Source organism: Rhinolophus sinicus, linkage group LG16 (genome assembly GCF_036562045.2).
Source record: "Rhinolophus sinicus isolate RSC01 linkage group LG16, ASM3656204v1, whole genome shotgun sequence".
Classification (NCBI taxonomy): domain Eukaryota; kingdom Metazoa; phylum Chordata; class Mammalia; order Chiroptera; family Rhinolophidae; genus Rhinolophus; species Rhinolophus sinicus.
Window position 1 is genome coordinate 16,394,798 of NC_133765.1, and position 18,976 is coordinate 16,413,773.

General features: G+C 50.5%; 1 protein-coding gene across 2 annotated transcripts; it reads left to right on the forward strand.

The window, feature by feature from the left end:
• Nucleotides 1–27: 27 nt before the first annotated feature.
• LRRC74B (leucine rich repeat containing 74B) lies at nucleotides 28–13,953 on the forward strand. Of its 2 annotated transcripts, XM_074321500.1 has the most exons (9): nucleotides 28–932; nucleotides 1,241–1,383; nucleotides 1,825–1,957; nucleotides 2,826–3,032; nucleotides 6,129–6,238; nucleotides 7,506–7,621; nucleotides 9,077–9,155; nucleotides 10,841–10,936; nucleotides 12,461–13,953. In XM_074321500.1, the coding sequence occupies exons 1-9, from the start codon at nucleotides 683–685 to the stop codon at nucleotides 12,614–12,616; spliced, it is 1,290 nt and encodes a 429-aa protein (XP_074177601.1). In that variant the 5' UTR covers nucleotides 28–682; the 3' UTR covers nucleotides 12,617–13,953. The 2 variants fall into 2 exon arrangements, with proteins under 2 accessions (XP_074177601.1, XP_074177602.1); XM_074321501.1 differs by lacking the exon at nucleotides 10,841–10,936 and having other exon boundaries at nucleotides 12,461–12,748.
• Nucleotides 13,954–18,976: the final 5,023 nt, after the last annotated feature.

Here is an 18,976-nt window from a genome sequence, read left to right on the forward strand (position 1 = left end):
CCCAGCCTAGGCTCAGTCCCAACTCCCAGCTGCCCTCTGCCTTCCACCCTCTCCAGACTCCCTCTGCCAGATCCTGGGCATGCAGAGAGGAGCAGCCCCTGTCTCCTGCCCTCTGGATGGTGAGGGAATGGTAAGTGTTGTAGGTACCGTGAGAGGATGGCATGCTGGTGACAGGAGCCCAGAGGAGGGGCCAAGGAAAGCTCTGAGCAGACACTTGAATATTCAAAAGTTCAACAAAGTTGAGGAGGAATGTTCCTGGTGGATGAAGCTGCATATGCGACGCTAGAGTATGAGAGAGAACTGGGACCCACAGAGTGAAAGCGTGACTCTGGCTCCAGAGAGGAGGGTGACCGGGCTCTGCAAGGTTCCCCAGGCCCTCCTGAGCTTCCCTCACACCCCAAGCGCCCAAGCTCTAGAATCAGGCATGTTCTCCAGTCCGTGGGAAGACGGGGCAATGCTGGAAGCTCAAGGGACCGCAGGGAAACCAAGCGCCCGCAAAGCGTCCAGCCTTGCGCCTGGACCCGTGACGCGCGCTCTTATACGCCGGGCTAGGAGCAGACTCAAGGTCTGAACAAACCACTGCGGTTTCTGCAGCAACCCACAACACCGGGTTGCCGAGGAGACTGCCTCCGGGGAACGCTTATCTATTGGCTGCAGAGGGCGTCTGTTCGCGACACGCCACATGCGATTGGTCGGTGCTGCTGGAGGATCCACCCACATCCCCCGCCGCGTCCTAGGTGCCGTCGCGAGCAGTCCAGATCTCAGTGCAGGCAACTGCAAAATGGGCATAACCAAGAGGGGTCCCTGCGAGAAGTCTGGGGAGAATGAAGGGCGGGAGAAAGAGGCGGCGGCGGCCGCTGGACGTTTTGCAGGGGTCCCAGAGGCCGAGAAGGGTTCAGACGTGGATTCAGACTCTGACCTGGAGACAGAAGGTGACCCCCGGCCTGTCTCTTCACCCTGGGGAGTGGAGGGGGCAGGCTGGGGCCGAGTGAATAGGGGCCCCCTGTCCAGCAGAGCAGGGAGCGCACCCCTCCGTGGGACACCTTCAGGACAGTGGGAGGCAACTCCAGCCCCGAGCCCTCCCGTCAATGCTCCTGGCCGCATCAAGAATTCCACCATTAGAACAAACTTCCAGAGTGACATTAAAATACTGGGTCGTGACAGAGGAGAGGGGAACCCTTGGAAGATGGCTGGCTGTGCCTGGGGAGGGATCCACATTCTTCCTCTTGTTTCCGATCAGGCACCCACGGGCTTGGAGAACTGGTCAAGGAGACCCTCTACCTGAGGTCTTGCCGGGTCCACAGCGTTGTGCCCGCCTCCTGTTTTCTGCGCCAAGGGAGGGACCCAGAGCTGAACCTGCGGCACCGTGGCCTGGGGCCCCAGGTATCCCTGGAGGGACGTTAGGGCCAGGCGTGGAGGGAGAAGACATGGGAGGCAGTAGCCATGGATGTAGCCCCCTTCCTGGAGCCTATCCCACACACTCCCTGACCTTTCTCTGCCAGGAACGTCCCCCCCAACCCCCACTCACAAATCTAGGTGGCAGGTGGGATTGGGGCTATGGCAGAGTTCGGTATAAGGGCCGGGGAGCCTGCAGTGGGCACCTAACCTGCTGGGGGTCAGGAAAGGCTCCAGGAAGTGACATCTTGGTGGAGCTTAGAATGAGAAGCAGGTGTCCCCTGGGCATGTGGGAAAGGGAGGGCCTTCCAGCTGGAAGGCACCGAGTGGACTGAGCCTTGGAAATACAAGACAGAGTAGCAGCTAGCTGTGTCTGGGGACCTTCAGCCCTGGGAAGGACCAGCGTCCTCAGGCTCGTCTCTGTCCCAGGGGGCTCAGGCTCTGGCTTCCTCACTGAACTCCAATCCCTATGTCAAGCGGCTGGACCTTCGGGACAACGGGCTCTGTGGGGCTGGCACGGAGGCCCTGGCAAGTGCCCTGAGCAAAAGCAGCTGCATCTGTGGTAGGTGCTGAGCCTGGGGCAGGTGGGCAGACTTGAGTCCTCCCTTTCCTGAGGGATGTGGGTAACCGCCGACCCCCCAACAGCCAGGCCTTCTCACCTGGGGCCTGCTGGGATTGCTGGGAAAGGGCCTCCTCACAGGGTGGAGTTAGACCCTCTGTGGTGCCCCCAATGCAGGACGCCACTCCCTTCCTGACCTGCCCCACCCCACCCACTCCCCTCCTCTGCTGGCCTCCCAATGCCTGACTGCAGGTGGGAGAGTCCTTTGACACAGAGGTCGGGCTGAGCCGAATGAGAGGAGGGGGCTGGGTGGGAGTTTGGTGGGGCTGAATTCAAATGCTGCCTCTGCCACTGAAGAGTGGGGTGCCCCTGGGCAAGAAGCTCAACCTCGCTGAGCCTCAGTTTCCAATATGTGGAATGGTCCCAACAATACCACTTAGCTCTTGGGGATGTGGTGAGCATTAATGAAACTACGTGTGGCCCACATAAGTGCCCTGAGCACAGCCTCCTGGATTATTATGCTAGTCCCCAGAAACATGGCAGTGAGGACTTCTGTGGGTGGCTTAAATTGTTGCCAGGCACGAATCATCAATGGGGTGGCTGCATCTCCATCACAAGTATTCTCTATAGCAATACTAACTAGGTGATTTTGTCCCCTTCACGAAAAAATTCGCGGACACACAGGACAGGGATGGACGTCAGGGAAACTGCCTGGGGCCTGAGGGAACCCAGCCAACGGGTGGGAGAGTCACCATGTACCCCAGGACAGTCTGATTGCAAAGCCCCTTCTGCTGCCTCAGGCCTGACAGTTTGGGGGGAGGGTGGTGACTGGCTGTGGATCCCACTGACTGAGGAGTGGTGCTGCCCTCAGATGTGGACCTGTCGGAAAACCAGCTGGGAGCAGTGGGAGCCCAGGCCATCTGTGCTGCCCTCATAGCGAACCCCACCATGCAGAAGGTACAGCTGGCAGGGAACGGCCTGGAGGAGCAGGCAGCCCAGTACCTTGCTGAACTCCTGTTGGCCCACACAGGCCTGAAGTTCCTGGACCTGAGCTATAACCAGCTAAATGACCAAGCAGGTAATACCTGGCCAGGGCCACCATGGGGCACTTGAGCCCATTTTCCTGGGGTAGGGGTGGGTGGAGGTTGGCAGGACCACTCTGAGTATCCTTGCTCTGGCTCCTGCTCCCCATGTCCCACTTAGACCTGCTCCTTTCTCACTCTTTCCACACAGAACTCTTAATCACTTCCATAAATATCTCACTTCCTGCTGCTACATGCACGGGGAGCTGATTTGGCCACTAGGAATCTAGCCATGAACAAAACAAAGGCCCTGGCCTAAGGATCACATATTAACAAGACAATTCTCCATAAATATTGGTGCTGCAAAAGAAATAAACAGGGTATGATTCTAGAGAAGAATGGGGACACCTGCTTTAGAGGGGTCGCCTGGGTGGCTGGTTGACCTCTGTGCAGAGATGACATTTAAGCTGAAATGTGCAGGGTGTGGAAGAATTAGCCATGGCAAGACCAGAGGGATTAGTCTTGCATTTCAAGCAGAGGAATAGTGAACACGCGGCCTATTTTCCAGCCTGACAGATACCAGTGTGACTGGGCTAGTGAGCCAGGGGAGAGTGGCTGTGCTGTGGGGTGGAGAGGCAACAGGGGTGCAGGGCTACAAATCATGGCAAAAGGCATGGAGATTTTATTCCAAGTGCTGTGGAAGACATCCGTGGGGATCCTTTATCTTACCACTTTCTCTCATGCCTCAGGGCCTTTGCATGGGCTGTCTGCTTTGCCAGGAACATGCAGTTCTACCTGCCTGCCCCAAACTACCCCAATCAATTATGAGAATCACCTGGAATCCGGGTTAGGAATACAGATTCCTGCATCCTAGACCTGCTGAACTAGACTCTTGGGTGTGCCCGTTCATCTGCATTTTAACAGATGCCCCAGGAAATCTGTCTAATCCAGAAAGTTTGGGAATCACTGCTCTGTCCCAAACTGCTTAGAGTGAGTGGGGTGGCACCAGCCTTGGCCTGTGGGAATCATCCCTAGAATTTAACTGCCAGAGAGCCAGTTTGCCAACTAAGAAAATTATTGTGAAATTAAAAGAAAAACCCATTTCAGACTTTCAACAAAGTATAGGTGTCCCTCTGGGCTTGCATGGTCAGAGAGCAAGCACCAGAGAGACTGCCAGGATGGAGGTGGCTGGAAGCTAAGGCTCCACGAAGGCTGCACAAATGTGGGGTAAGGGGTCCTCAGCCTGGAAAAGGACAGACTCAGTGGGGCCATTTTGTTTCTCCAAGTAGGGAATCTGTGGGTGGGTCCGACTTCCTTGAGGGGTGAAGTTTCTCCACCTGACCCATGGAAATGGTAGCACCTACCTCATAGGTTGGCTGCAGGGATCACAGAGAACAAGCCTTGGAACTATAAGAGATCGGTTCATACGTGTAGAACAAACTTCTAACCCTCTAGTCATTCAGCAAAGTAGAGACTTCACTACAAAGTGGGGGACCATTGCCCTCTCCCCCCATCCCTAGAAGTGTCTGAGGAAGAGGAAAGTACCTTATCTGAAAACCTGTGGGAGTCAGACCCAGTGCTGGGAAGGGAGTCCGGAGCCCTGTTCTCAGGGAGTCCGAGGCGCCTTGCAGGGAGCTCTCCAAGGTGCTAAAAGTATCTCCTGTGGCAAGTTCTGGCTGAGCAGCTGGCTGAGCGCACTGCTGTTAGTTCATCTATTTTTCCTCTGTGCATTTCTTCAAACCAGCCATACTAGAACTGTGCTAGGTGATGGGACCCTGGAAGGGGGTCAAATTCAGATCTCTGAGGGTCTCCCAGGCTGATGGGAGAGACAGGCCAGGCAGAGAGAGGTCTACTGGCCAGAGACTGGAAGGATGGAAGCACAGTGGACATAGGTCCTGAGGTGGTCCAGCCCAGCTGGGCAAGCAAGGCTTTCCGATGCCAGGAACCCAGGTTAGGAGGGGTGAAGAGCTGTTAGCCAGGTGAAGAGGCAGATCAACAGTCCTATGCAGGGGAACAGCCAAGAGGTGTGTTGGTTCCTGCACTTTTGAGACCTGGAAGCAGGTCAGACTCGTTGAGTGTTGACAGAGTCAACAGCAGGGTGGGTGGGTGGGGTTTCTGCCCACTTTACATGCTAAATATCTCTCAGGGTTTCTCACCCCACATAGCCCCCCCATTTCCTTTCTCTACCACTACTGCCTCTTCTCCATCACAGCTGTGCCAGCCTTGTCACCTCTTGCCTAGACTATGGCACAGGCCTTTCAACTGGACCCTGGCCTCTCATCTTTATCCCTGCCCATCCCAGTCCATTCCCTAAACCCACTAAGGAATCCACCCTTGTCACATCTTAAAGCCCTCCCTGCCTCTTTGCCACCAATAGGGCAGTGCCCAAGAGGCTTGTCCTAGCATTCAAGGCCTCTCTCAATTGTCCATCGCTCTTACCTCATTTTACTGGCTTCCCCCCAAACCCCCCACCCAGGGCCAGGCTTGCCTGCATTTCCACAAGTGCCCCAATGCTCCCTGTGCCTCTGCACATTCATTCTTTCCTGTGTCTGCTCTCCACCGTGCAGCCAGATATGCATGGTAAGTCCCTCAGTCTTCAAGGTTATCTCCTCTGTCCTGACTTTCCTGACCACCACCCCTAAACAGGGTTAGCCTCCACTCTGTTCCCATGCCTTCCTGTTTGTAGTCTATAATAGCATACTGTGTTTCCCTGAAAATATGACCTAGCCGGACCATCAGCTCTAATGCGTCTTTTGGATCAAAACTTCATCTAAGACCCGGTCTTATTTTACTATAAGACCAGATGTTATATTTATAATATAATATAATATAATATAATATAATATAATATAATATAATATAATATAATATAATATAATACTGGGTCTTTTAGGAATTTTTGCTCCAAAAGATGCATTAGAGCTGATCGTACAGCTAGATCTTATTTTCAGGGAAACAGGGTACATCCCACTCATTTTTATTTCTGTCTCCCCTATTAAATATGAAATCCTTGGGGGCAGGGCAGGTCCATGTTGGGTTCAACTCCATGAGCCTCATGCCCAGCAGAGACTCTGGCACACAGCAGGCATCCGTATCATTTTTCAAACGAATGAACAAAGGAAATAAGAAGGTCTGTCTTGGTGTTTCTGAAGGGGAGACGCTTGGACCAGCCCTGGCAGAAAACACAGGACTCATTGAGCTTAACATAAGCTGGAATCACCTTCGAGGCCCAGGAGCCATTGCCTTTGCCAGGGGACTGGAGGTATGAGGCCCCACCCCCACCCCACAGTCAGCCCCTCCAGGCTGTCCCCTGGGGGCAGGTCCCCTAGGGGCCAGTTCCCCATTATTGCAGCTCTTCAGCTTGGATCTTTCTTTTTCTTTTTTTTAAGATTTTATTGGGGAAGGGGAACAGGACTTTATTGGGGAACAGTGTGTACTTCCAGGCCTTTTTTTCCAAGTTGTTGTCCTTTCAATCTTTAGTTGTGGAGGGTGCAGCTCAGCTCCAGGTCCAGTTGCCATTGTTAGTTGCAGGGGGCGGAGCCCACCATCCCTTGCGGGAGTTGAACCAGCAACCTTGTGGTTGAGAGCCCACTAGCTCATGTGGGAATCAAACTGGCAGCCTTCAGAGTTAGGAGCATGGAGCTCCAACCGCCTGAGCCACCGGGCGGGCCCAAGCCTTGGATCTTTTAAGCAGAGCTTAAGGAATATTTTACTAGGTGGCTTTAATTTTCCCAGCCCCTTTTAATGACTTCTGTACACTGTGCTCTCACATCACTCACTGAGGTGTCCACAGCTGAATGTCGCACACCTTCCCCAGACATCAGACACTCAGGTGTGCAGTCCAGTGACACATGTTCCCTGTGGGACATGTGCACATGCTTTCTTGAGTGACCCTTGGCCCCTTTGGATCCCAGTACACACTCTAATAGCCTACCCTTGGGTGTTGTGGTTCATAGGCCCCAGGAATGGGTGGCAGCAGCCCCTGCCAGGGTGGAAGAAGGCACCTGCAATGCCCCTCATGTTAGCTACCTTTGTGGGTTCCTTCTCAGGGAATGGCAGCTACTGCCTTGCCCTCTGATGTCTGAGCTGGGGTCCTGCCCCACAAGGTGGCAGGTCAAGCTCGGTCTTCCCAGAATACCCACAAACTCCTACCCTTCTCCCCATCACAGTCCCCAGGGAAGATTTCATCCAACTCTGGGCCCCTGGGCTGCTCTGTGCTTCGGGGTCTCTGCCCATAAAAGAGGCCCCTGAGTGAGCATGGGGCCTGGTCACCGTGTCTCTGGAGCCTGCTGCCACAGGCAGATACCTCAGTCTCAGGGTCATTCACATCCACACCCCCCTCTGCGCTGTGCTTCTGGTTGTTCAGCTCTACTGATCACCATCATCAGACTCAAGACTCTTCCCTGGAACCTCTGTCCTGCTCTCAGCCCATGCTCTTTGCACCTCACACAGCCTGGGCTCAGAGGTTGTGGCGCTGCCTTTCTCGACCATTCCCTGTGTTCCCATGACTTTACTCTTTTGTGTTCTAGGCAAACATCTTCCTGAGAGTCCTAGACATCTCCTACAATGGCTTTGGAGACCCTGGAGCCTCCGCGGTGGGTGAGGCACTTAGGACCAACAATGTGTTAGAAGAACTCAATGTGAGGTAAGGAGCACAGGTGCCCCTGGGTCAGCGTCTGGGCCCATAGCCACACAGGGGACCAGGGGCTCCATGATCTTGCTGCTGTTCTCCACTTTAATTCCCAAGCTTACCACTGTCTACCCGTGATGGGGCTTGAGCCACAATCCAGGAGCACCCAGCTCCATCTTCTCACTTGAGGTCACCATTTATACACTGGACTCATAATTCCTACAGCACAGGCAGGGGCTGGGAATTGCAAACATATGTGTAAAGCCTCTTCTGCAGAGCCTAGTGTGGGCTGGGTGCTCTGTGTGAGTTTTCCTCCCTTTCCAAAGAGGAGCTGACTCTGACACGTAGGTCCATATGCATGCTCTGTCCAGCCTATGGTTGCTGGGGGCCTGCAGTGTGAGCGGCTTCTCCAGGCACAGGCAGGGTCTCAGGCCTCGGCAGGTAGCCAGAGCAGGAGCTGCAAGACCAGAAGGAGCCCGGTGGCTCAGGTGGTCCCCTGTTTGATTCCCACATGGGCCAGTGAGCTGCGCCCTCTACAGCTAAGATTGTAAACAACAGCTCTCCCTGGAGCTGGGCTGTGGTGAGCTGCCGAGGGCCGCTGTGAGCCACTGCGGCTGCGGCCGGCAGCCATCCAGCATCCGGCTGCTGGGAGCGGCTGACCGGCCTATCAACAACTGGCGAGACTGCTTCAGCCAGGGGTGGGGGTAGGGGTGGGGGGGCAGGGAGCGCAAGGCTCATAACACCAGCATGGGCCAGGTAGCTGTGCCCTACACAACTAGACTGAGAAACAACCGCTTGAACCAGAGTGGTGGCGGGGAGGCAGAAGAAAGGGGGGGGGGGCTGGAAGACCAGAGGGAAGGAGAGAGGCAGAGGCCTGACAGGTCATGGGCTATGTGGCCGAGCCCCTCCCCGGAGCTGCAGAGTCAGCAGGGCCTGCCTGCTGTAGTCCTACCTTCCTTTCCTGCCACGGAAGGAGCCAAGGCCAGAGGATTCCACGAGCGAGGCTGGCGCTGGGGTCTGAGAAGTCAGAGAGAAACAGGACTGGCTTCAGAGACAAAGTAGCCAAGAGCCATGCTGAGGCCTGGAGTTTGAGTCCAGTGAGAGAAGTGGAGAGGGAGCTAGGTGGTTTTCCAGAACAGACGTTGTCATGGTGATAGGTACAGGGTGCCAGCTGCCACAGAACACCTGCTGAGCTCTGAGAGCCAGGAAGCAGCAGGTGAACTCCACAGTGGTGGGAAGCTCCAGGTATGTTTGCTGGGTGAGCTCCCTGAACACAGGGAGCCTCCGATGTAGCAGGGTCACCAGCCAGCTTTTATCCACTGAAATGCTCAGGGTCCCTGGGGTGTGAGTGGAGGCTAGAATTGTAGCCCTACCCTGTGGATACCCCAGCAGTGCCAGCTGGGACCCTGGGACAATCTGGCTCTGCACAGCTCCTCAGGAGGTAGCACAATACATGTCTTTCTGTTGCAGCAACAACCGCATCTCTGCCGTGGGAGCACTGAGCCTGGGCCGGGGCCTCCGGGTCAACCAGACACTGAGGAGCCTTGTTGTGAGTGCTAGCCCGATGGGGGAGGCCCCAGCACAGACCTGCCAGTGCCGGTCCACACAGATCTCTCCCCTGCCACATCTCCCCACCCCAGTGGCTGTGGGGTGCACAGGTTCCAGAGCCCAGGTCGGGGAAGGAGCCTCCTGGCTTCCTCTTGTGACCACTTCTTCCCCTTGCCACTCACTCACCCATCTCTGGCCTGGCCCATGTACTTCTTCAGACACCTCCGTGCTGCATCCTTCCTTCCGAGTGGCATCACCACCTCTCCCAGCTTTCCTTTCTTCTTAGCCCACCGGAGTGCTGCTCTGCTGATGATGGTTGGGACACACTTGCTTTCCCTTTCATCTTCTCCCCTACTCTTCCTCTGACCTTGCTGGAACCCAAGGTTAGCCCAGGTGTACTGTTGGCCACCGCTTAGACCTACCTGAGGTCTTGTGTGCATAGCAGGAGTTCCCTTCCTCCAGGATTGCCACTGGGGAGAGAGCAACTGAGCAGAAGACAGAGAAGAGAGGGTGCAGTCAAGGGTGGAGCAGGTCCATGAGGCCACTGTGCCAATAGCATGTGCTCAGAGGACAGTACTGCCAGCTCCGGGGAGCATCCAGCCCTGCGTGGCCCTCAGCATCCGCAGCTGGCAGAGGAGCCCCCAGCATCACCTCCATCCCCAGCCTGAGGCTCACTCCTCTCCCGCCCCTGCACTGGAACCCAGACCTTTCTCTTAAGCTCTGGATCCACGTTTCCACCTGTTGGATGCTTCCCCAGATGTCCCATAAGCATATAGGATCCTGAGAGTCCAACCTGAGCACATCATCTCCCTGTAAGAGTTGCCTCTTGGTGTGTGTGTGGAAGGGGGGGCTCCTCATTGAATCAGAAGCTGGGGCCCAGTGCTTGTCTTGCTCTTTCCCACGTCTTCCCTCCTTCATCTCGCCTCCTGCAGAGTGCTCAGGCTGCCTATTCCTCCTTCTCACGTCTCCTTCACGAGTTCTGTTGACCTGCTAGTTTCCCAGCACTGGCCCTTCCTTCCCTCTTACTACCAGATGGTCTTTCAAACCAGACACATACCTTTGTCCCCTCCCTGCTTTAAACACATCAGAGGCTCCCCACTGGATACATTCAAGCTTAGTAGTGTGTCATTCACAGCGTGTTGAGATCTGGGCTCTGCCCACCCATTCTTCCCTCCTGCCTTGAAGTTCATCTCTCTCATCCAAGCCGCTCAGAATTCTCCAGGCACATAGTGCAATTTCTCATCTCTTTGCTCCCGCTGCTCTTCTTGCTGAAATGCCCAGCTCCACCCACTTCCCCTGTAAAGCTCAGCTGAGGTGGTTTATCACTTACCCAACCTTTACCTCCCAGGTAGAGTTGGTGCACGTTCTTCCATTACACTTATCACACTGCATTTTTATGGTGTTTCTTTTTCCTCTCTTCCCTCAGTGAGTGAGCTCTTTAAGGGCAAGGGTGTGTCTTGTGTGTCTATTATATCCTTGGCGCATGGCACATGGCTCAGCCAGAGCCCACTCCCTGCCTTCCCCAGTGCAAGGCATTCTGTCTAATGGAGACACCTGAGCTGAGACAGAGGGGCTATCCTGAGGCACATCATCAGAGAAGAGGGATCCCTCTTTCCCTTTTGTGTTGCTCTCCCAGCCTCCCTGGGACCAACTTTTCTCAGTTTTGTGTGTATGTGTATTTCCTAGGTGTCCAGGAATCCCATGCAAAATAAAGGCTGCTTGGGTGTTCTCAAGTCTGTCCAGGATAATCCAGTGTCTGCCCTGGAACTGTTGGATTTCTCCGTAAGAGCTTTTCATAAACCTCATCTCGGATCCTTCCCACATCCCTGGGAGGTATCATTTAGAGGGAGAAAGTGGGGCTTAGAGAAATAGAGTGCCCTGCCCACATACATGGCATGGCCGAGTCCAAGTTCTATCCCAGGCCTGCGTGTAGGTCATTATGCCACTGGCTCCACTCCTGCTCCTGACTGGGGTACTGCTGTGCTCTCACCTCAGACCCTGCCTGGGTTCTACATTGGCTGAGAGAAGATAGTGGCTCAGGGCGCACGACACTCACTGTTCACTGATATTTGGATTTGTAGGTTCAGCACTTGTAAGGCAGCCCCCTCCCCCACCCAGCCTGTACTGCCTGCAAGTGGACTGAGATGCTTGGAATATTCACTTGTGTGGCCGTAGGGAAATCAGGACCCCTTTTCATTCAATTTTGCCTTTTTAGTATAGAAACAAATGCCACTTTTTTTCTAAGGCAGTTAACGTTAAAGAGAGAATCCCCAAACATGAATTATTTAAAGAAAGGCTAGTCACCAATCACTGCTTATTCAACCCCAGTTTATTTCAACTCAGACTTGAGTCAGTGCCTTTCCAGAGATGTGTTTTTAGTTCCAGTCCTTCAGGCTTGGGACAACTGGTGTCAAACATCCTTATTCTTTCCTTCTATCTGCCTGGTCTCTACTGTTCTAAAGTCGGAGAATAGCTTGCCATGACCTTGTTCCCTCTGCTCTGAGAACTCCTGTCAGCACTGGATCCTGTCCTTCTAAGGAAGTGGAATGAGATAGGAAATCATCCTACCAAAATACACGCTTGTTTAATACAATGTCTGGGTATTATCTGAAACTTTAAGTATAGTGAAAATACCACAGGGTTGGTAATGAGACGGGCCTGGAACCAAGTCCTGAGCCCATCACATGGGATCTTGGATTCTGAGTTAGAGATCAATACTATTCTAGATGCAATGTTCTACTTTCCGGTTCCTTAACTGTTATTAGTCTGACTAGCCCAGATTTTATCCTCAGCTTCAAGGGAAATATTTCTGAATCCTTCCAGTTCTCATGAAATCCTTCCCAGGACTCAGTTTTATCTTCGTGTGTAATGGGGCCTACCACCCAGGGTCACTGTGAAAATAGGATGCGATGACAGACCCTAGGGAAACGGCCTGCGCAGAGAAGACTCAATCAGGGCTAGTTCTCTTCTCCCCAAACCCTTTGTTTTTCTATTTTATTGAGGAACAACATTTATGCTGATAAGTGTACATAGATTAAGGGCACAGCTCAGTGAATTTTCACAAACAGAATACACCTACATAACCAGCCCCCAGGTCAAGAAATAGAGCAGGCCCCTAGAACCTCTCAAGGGGGGGCCCTTGAGACCCTTCCCTTCTTGATTTTAATAGTTTGGGGAGTAATGACATTTTCATCCATAGGAGACAAGCTGGCCTAAGGAGCTTTTTCAAGACCTTGTGTGTGTATGTGAAAAAGTCAAGTTCTCAGAAAGCGATAATGTACTGTCTTGTCATGGGTTTCTCCTCAGGAGATCCAGGTGAACAGAGAGTTTGATGACCTCGCTAGCTCAGTGAAGGCAGTTCTTCCAGGGCTTTGTATAAAGACGGCTGCTCACAGAGTGGAGTACAAAAAACAGTTGCTGCCAGTCTTCAGATCGTCCCAACCAGCGTCTGCCCCTAAATGAGTATGGAGTGTGGCCTTGCAATACCTTCTTCTACTTGAGTCTGCACTGAGTCCCCACGGCAACCAAGTGATAAGTCCCATGGAGCCGACCTTCACGATGACTCAGACACCTGTACCCTCCTCTCTACCCACAGCCGCTGCACTGATCTGGGCCGTCCTTTGCTCTCACTAATGTGTGTAACACCGACTCGTACTATGCACATTGAGCTGGGCACGGGGTCAAAGATGCCCAAACAAGTCCCTGCCCTGGTGACTTACCTCGGGAGACAATTAAAATATAAGGTGGTGTGCAACTGGCATTCCCAAACTGAACTTACCAGAATACAAACAAATGCAACTTTTTTGGAAGGCAATTTATCATTATGCACCAAAAGCCTTAAAACTGCCTGTGTCATTTGATCCAATGTTCTGACTAATCTGCTCTACAGAAATAATGCTGTTTATAATAATGAAAATGGGAAATAATTTAAATGTCCAGTAAGAGGGGATCAGTTAACTAAGATTTGGAACTCTGCAAACATTAAAAGCCAAGTGTTCCAAGTACATTTAGCAATTTGTGAAAATGCACATGATTAACATTAAGTGAGAATCTGGATTTTAAAAAATCACATGGTTTGTCTGGCACTTCCTCAAAAGGTTAAACATAGAGTTACCATATGACCCAGCAAATACATTCCTAGAGAAATGAACATATGTCCACACAAAAAATTGTACACAAATGTTCATAGCATCATTATTCATAATATCCACAAAGTACAAATGCTCACCAACTGATGCACGGAGAAATAAAACGTGGTATTCCCATACAGTGGCATATTATTTGGCAATAAAAAGGAGCGACATTTGGGGTGATAAAAATGTTCTAAATGGATTATGCGAATAGTTGCACAATTACATGAATATACTAAAAGTAATTGAATTGTATACTTTAAATAGGTGAATTGTATGGTATGTGAATTGTATGTCAACAGAAAGAAAAAGGAATGAAGTACTGGTACATGCTACAACATGGATGATCCTTGAAAACATGTATTCTTAGTGAAAGATGTCAGTCACAAAAGACCACGTGTTTTATGATTCAGTTTATACAAAATGCTTAGAAGAGGCAAATCTACAGAAATTGAAAGTAGAGGTTGCCTAGGGCTGAGGAGATAAGAGGGATTGGGGTTTGACAGCTCAAGGGTATGGCTTTCATTTTGGGGATGATCAAAATGTTGTAAAATTGATTGTGGTGACGGCTGCACAACTGAATATACTAAAAAAATTGAATTATGTACCACTTTAAAGGGGTGAATTATATAGTATGTGAATTATAGCTCAATAAACTGTTACCAAAAATATCATATTGTTTGATCCAAATTGTGTTTAAAAAGTATGACTATATATATACTGGAAAAAAAACCTGTTTGTGGGTTTACGTATTTTAATTTTCTTTGTATTTTCCTGCATTTCCACACTTTCTACTCTAAGTATGTATTACTTTAATATTCAGAAAAACATATAGTGCTTAAAAACACAACGTGATACAGTAGGCTACAATTCTGTTACGTGCATGGTGTGGTTAGAGCCCTGAGGAAGGAGGATGCTATAGATTGAATCATGCCCCACCCCCTCAATTATCTGTTGAAGCCCTAAACCCCAGCTGGAGATAGGAAGTAATTAAGGTTAAATGAGGTCATAAGGGTGGGGCTATGATCCAATAGGATTAGTGTCCTTCTAAGAAGAGGCACCAGAAAGCTTATTCTCTTCCCCCTCCTCTCATGTGAAGACACAGCAAGAAAGCAGCCCTCGGCAAGCCAGGAAGAGAGCCCTCACCAGAAATCAATCCTCCCAGACCTTGATCTACGACTTCCAGCTTCTAGAACTTTGAGAAAATATCTTGTGTTGTTTAAGCCACTGTGGTTATTTTTGTTATGGCAGCAGCCCAAACTGAATAATATATAGAAAGATCACTCTGGAGGGAAGAAGAGGCAGGGAGGGTTTCTCCTGGTTTCCCGCTGATCTCCCTCCATCCTCCTCGTTCTCCCTACTGCCAAAGCCATCTTTCCAGGGGCAGACCAGAGGACACTGTTCAGAGGCTCCCAAGTCCTACGGAAAAGTTCCAACTCCTCTATCGGGTGTGTCCCATGGTGAGGGTCGGGTTCCCACTCTCCTCTAAGAAGTCAAGGGACAGGCTGGAACGCATTATGGTGATGAGCTGGGGGTACGCCTGGATTCCTCCCCCCCACTTTTCCCAGAAGTAAACACACGTTGTATCCTAAAGTTGAGTCGATCTTTACGGAATACAAGAATCGGGGGATTGTTCCAAAGTCCTCCAAAATGGACACTGTGCCCCAACCCAGCTCTTGCCTATCCTCCCCCTCTCTTGCCCCAGGACACCCATTCCTTATTACAGAAGCAATCAAATCCTGCCCGGTCCCAGGGTGCTGGATGGTAAAGGCCTTTCTGCACCGGGAAAGGGGTGGAAAAGAGAGAGGACGCAAGCTTTGGGTGGATGACGGGCACACCTCTAGGCAGGGGCCTTGTTTGCAAAGATGAGGAGCGGGAAGGCGAGCGGGCCTGAGCAGGCCCAGGGGGAGAGGACTACCGCACAAGGCCGACAGCAAGCCATTTGCATGCCGCCGGGGGCTTACGCACATGGGTACATGGTAAAGTCCTGTGCCCCACCAAGGGGGCGCCACAGCTGCTCCAGCCTAAAGTCCAAAAACACCCCGGAACACCCTGGCCTGCGCTCCGCCTTCCTTGACCCCACGGCCTTCCCGCCAAACCCACATCCAATCAGAAAGCGCCACACTGCGTGAGTCGAGCAACAGCCAACCAGAAATGGGATTCCAGGCCTCGCTCGGCCCCAAGACGCTTCGGACCAATGGCCACCAGGGCCGCGGCGGGCCTATAAGGGGCAGTGCACGCACTGCGTGGGCAGCAGTTGGGCGCGCGGCAGCTGTGGGACGGTTGAGGTCAGTCAGGTAGCAGAGTCGGGCAGCAGCTGCGGCAGAGTCCACCATGGTAAGTCCCCGGGGCTGGGCGAAGGCGCTGCAGGCCTGGCATTCATTGGCGGGACCTCAGAAACGTTCACTCTGAGGACACCCAGGCGGGAGGGTCGACGAAGTCCACCACGTGAGTCGTCGGATGAAAGGACCCAGGGTGCCATGGGAGCAGGCGGCGGGGGGAAGGGGGAAGGGGCTGGGGAGGGCGCGGGAGGCCCAGGCCTGCAGGACCGCCAGCCCAGCTTGGGAGCACCACGAGGTCTGGAGGCCCCCTGGACGGGCACACGAGGACGCTTGTTCTGAGTTTGTGCGTCACGAGGGCAGTGGTGACGCCCCCCCCAGCGTGGGAGTGGCCAGGGTGAAGGTGGGGGTTGGCAAGGGCAGCTGGCTTCCCGGAAATGGTGCCGGAAAGAACCAGGGTGGTAGCTGGATTGTTGGATGGCCTGACCGTCTCTGAAAGGACAAACCATAGTGTTGGGTCTTGAAGACTGGAGGGTGGCTCTCAAACTTTCTGGTCTAAGGACCTCCTTACGCTACTAAAAATTATGAAGGACCCCCAAAGAGCCTTGTTTATGTCGCTTATATTTGTATTTGTCTCGTTAGAAATTAAAGCTGAGAACTGTAAAAATATTTATTGACTTGAAAGCAACATGTTAACATAAATGACAAATATCCAAGTCTGAATACCGTTTCCCCGAAAGTAAGACCTAGCGGGACAATCAGCTCTAATGCGTCTTTTGGAGCAAAAATTAATATAAGACCTGGTCTTAACATAATATGAGACCGGGAATATAATATAATAATATGTAATTAATGTAATATAATTAATATATAATATAATATACATAAATATACTGGGTCTTATAGAAGACGAGGTCTTCTATAAGGCCTGAGTCTTAGGTCTTATTTTCGGGGAAACACAGTATTAAGGGAGAATACAGCTTAGGGAGCCGTTAAAAGCTCAGGTTCTGCAGTTTGCGTCCTGGGTCTGCAGCATCTTAGCTGGGTGAACCCGGGGCAAGTTACTTAACCTCTCTGTGCAACTTCATTTGTATGTAAAGGTTATAGTAAAAGAAGACCGGGTCTTATATTAATTTTTGTTCCAAAAGACGCATTAGAGTGTCTTTATTATGTTGTATTATATAAGACCAGGTCTCATAGTAAAACAGGACTGGGTCTTATATTAATTTTTGCTCCAAAAGACGCAGTTAAGCTGATTGTCTGGCTAGGTCTTATTTTTGGGGAAACACGGTAGCATTTCTTAAAAAAAAACAGCTAGTTAGTTGGGGACTCAAACAAATAACACAAATGCTTTTTCTCAAGACAGTTGTACTTTAGCATATGCACAAATACTTTTTTTTTCATTCAGAATAATTTAATTACAAGGCTAGTTAATGGAAATTTCTATTACAAATACTTCATTTGCTATGTAATCTTAGAAATAGATCTAAAAAGTAATCTACTGGTTAATAGGTTGTGACTCTCTAGGGCAGTGACACGATTAAAAAGAAACCATAGGCTTGAATCCTATGGACACATTAATCTAGATATGATGTTGGTCCAGAATCTATTTGCAAAATTAAGAATAAATATAATCCATCTTGATCTGTAGGTTTTCTTTCCATGTCCATAAAATGAAGAGCTTTTCCTGACCACCAGTTTTCCATACAACAGACAAGTAAATCTTGTAGCACTAGCCAGAAATGGTTACGGCTTGGGAACATCACAGACACTGGCCTCTTTCAATGGGCAGACAGCGACCCCTCATTCAAAGTGAAGCTGCTAATCAGTGACATCCATAGCTTCATTAGTATTCATCATCCCCAAGGATGCTTAGCTTCTTCATGTAACAGCTCCATTACACCGACAGCCATTGTTCCGACCACACACAAAGGATCCCCAAGTTCCGACGCAAAAGCAGCATGTGCACAAATACTGTATGTGTACTTTCCATTTTGTCACAGTCCATGAGGTTAGAGATTTAATGAAATTAGTGATCATTTTTGCTTCCTCAAGGACATTCTTAAATGAAACTGGCCTTTTTCCCCTTTTTACTGTATTTAAGAGTGAAGAATCCAGTGACCACTGGTACAGTTTGGTGCCAGTACCTTGATTGGTGCTCGGGCACCAACAGTTTTTTTCACCCACCTTCATAGTCTTGTTGGATGACATACATGTAGTTCTTTACTTACCCAGAGATTCAACTTCTTGCCATCAAATATGCGAACAGACTTTTTTGCTCTCTTCCTTCCTCTACATTATAATAAAGCTGTGCTTCTTCCTTGTCAAGGATCTGTGGCTGCAATACATCAATCTTTGATGCCCTGATGACTGAGGTTAGGTGCTTGTATAACAGAAAACAGGACTTACAATTCTTGGGACATTAGAATTTAGGGTGGATGGGACACCTCAAATTTCATTTGTTCTCTTTTATGTATTTGTAAAGATGATATGTCTAAAATCGAACAAGTGATTAGTGAATGTATAGGTAAGTTCCCAGCAGGAAAGGGATGGTACATTCAAATAGGTGCTGTGAGGAGAATCTTTGAAAAGGATAGTGCAGTATCCCAGCATTTGTGATTCTAGGAGCCATTAATTTCTAGGCTTGAAAAGGTGAGGGGAAAGAGTGGGTACTAGAAGTTGAGAGGGTAGCTTTATGAAAAAGGCTGGCTGCTGAAAGGTTGTGACCTTGATAAACCGACTCAAGCAACCCATGGCAGTCTGGCAGAGAGGAAGCCGGGGAGCAAGCACCCTAACCGCACCTTCCTCTGACCTTGTGGTCCCTAGCTGCTGCCTGCCATTGGCCACGCAACCAGAAGCCAGGATGCGAGGAAACCCTTTGATGCAGTCCACTTGGGTCAGCCTCCACAGAGCTGGATGGAGAACAGAGGATAGATCTATAAGGGCAGGTAGAGGACACACACAGGATGACCGGATGACCACTAGTGCTTGGGCCATGGTGGCGTGTGTCCTAGTCCTCTATTTCTTCCCCGACTCTTACCCTTTACCTTATTCTTTAGTCAGGGCAAAATCAAAATAGCTATTCTTTAGAGAAGTGCTGTGACTAGCCGTAATGTGGAGTTTATTGTTGACATTACATGACTTCCGTGTTTTAAAATAACTTAATTTCTGTATAGTAGGAAACAAATTCTGAGTTTAACTCTGGCACTTAATAGCTAGGGTGGTTTAGAGCACATCAGTTTTCACAGGGATAAAAGAATCTCATAAGCCTCGTCCGAAATAAGGTTTGAGAAACTCTTAGACACTCTAAAGCACATATATATAAAATTACATTTTGCGTGGAATAGATTGATGATTTCCTGAGGACATATTTCTTTTGTGGGTCTCATATTTATTTCTTTTCCCAGCGAGAA

What these genes read in the sequence shown, in the direction of transcription:
- LRRC74B (XM_074321500.1), top strand. Translation starts at nt 683, where the DNA reads ATGCGATTGGTCGGTGCTGCTGGAGGATCCACCCACATCCCCCGCCGC. An exon ending in ACCGTGGCCTGGGGCCCCAG is followed by an intron (nt 1,384 to 1,824) that starts GTATCCCTGGAG and finishes TCTCTGTCCCAG; the next exon opens with GGGGCTCAGGCTCTGGCTTC. An exon ending in TGGAACTGTTGGATTTCTCC is followed by an intron (nt 10,937 to 12,460) that starts GTAAGAGCTTTT and finishes GTTTCTCCTCAG; the next exon opens with GAGATCCAGGTGAACAGAGA.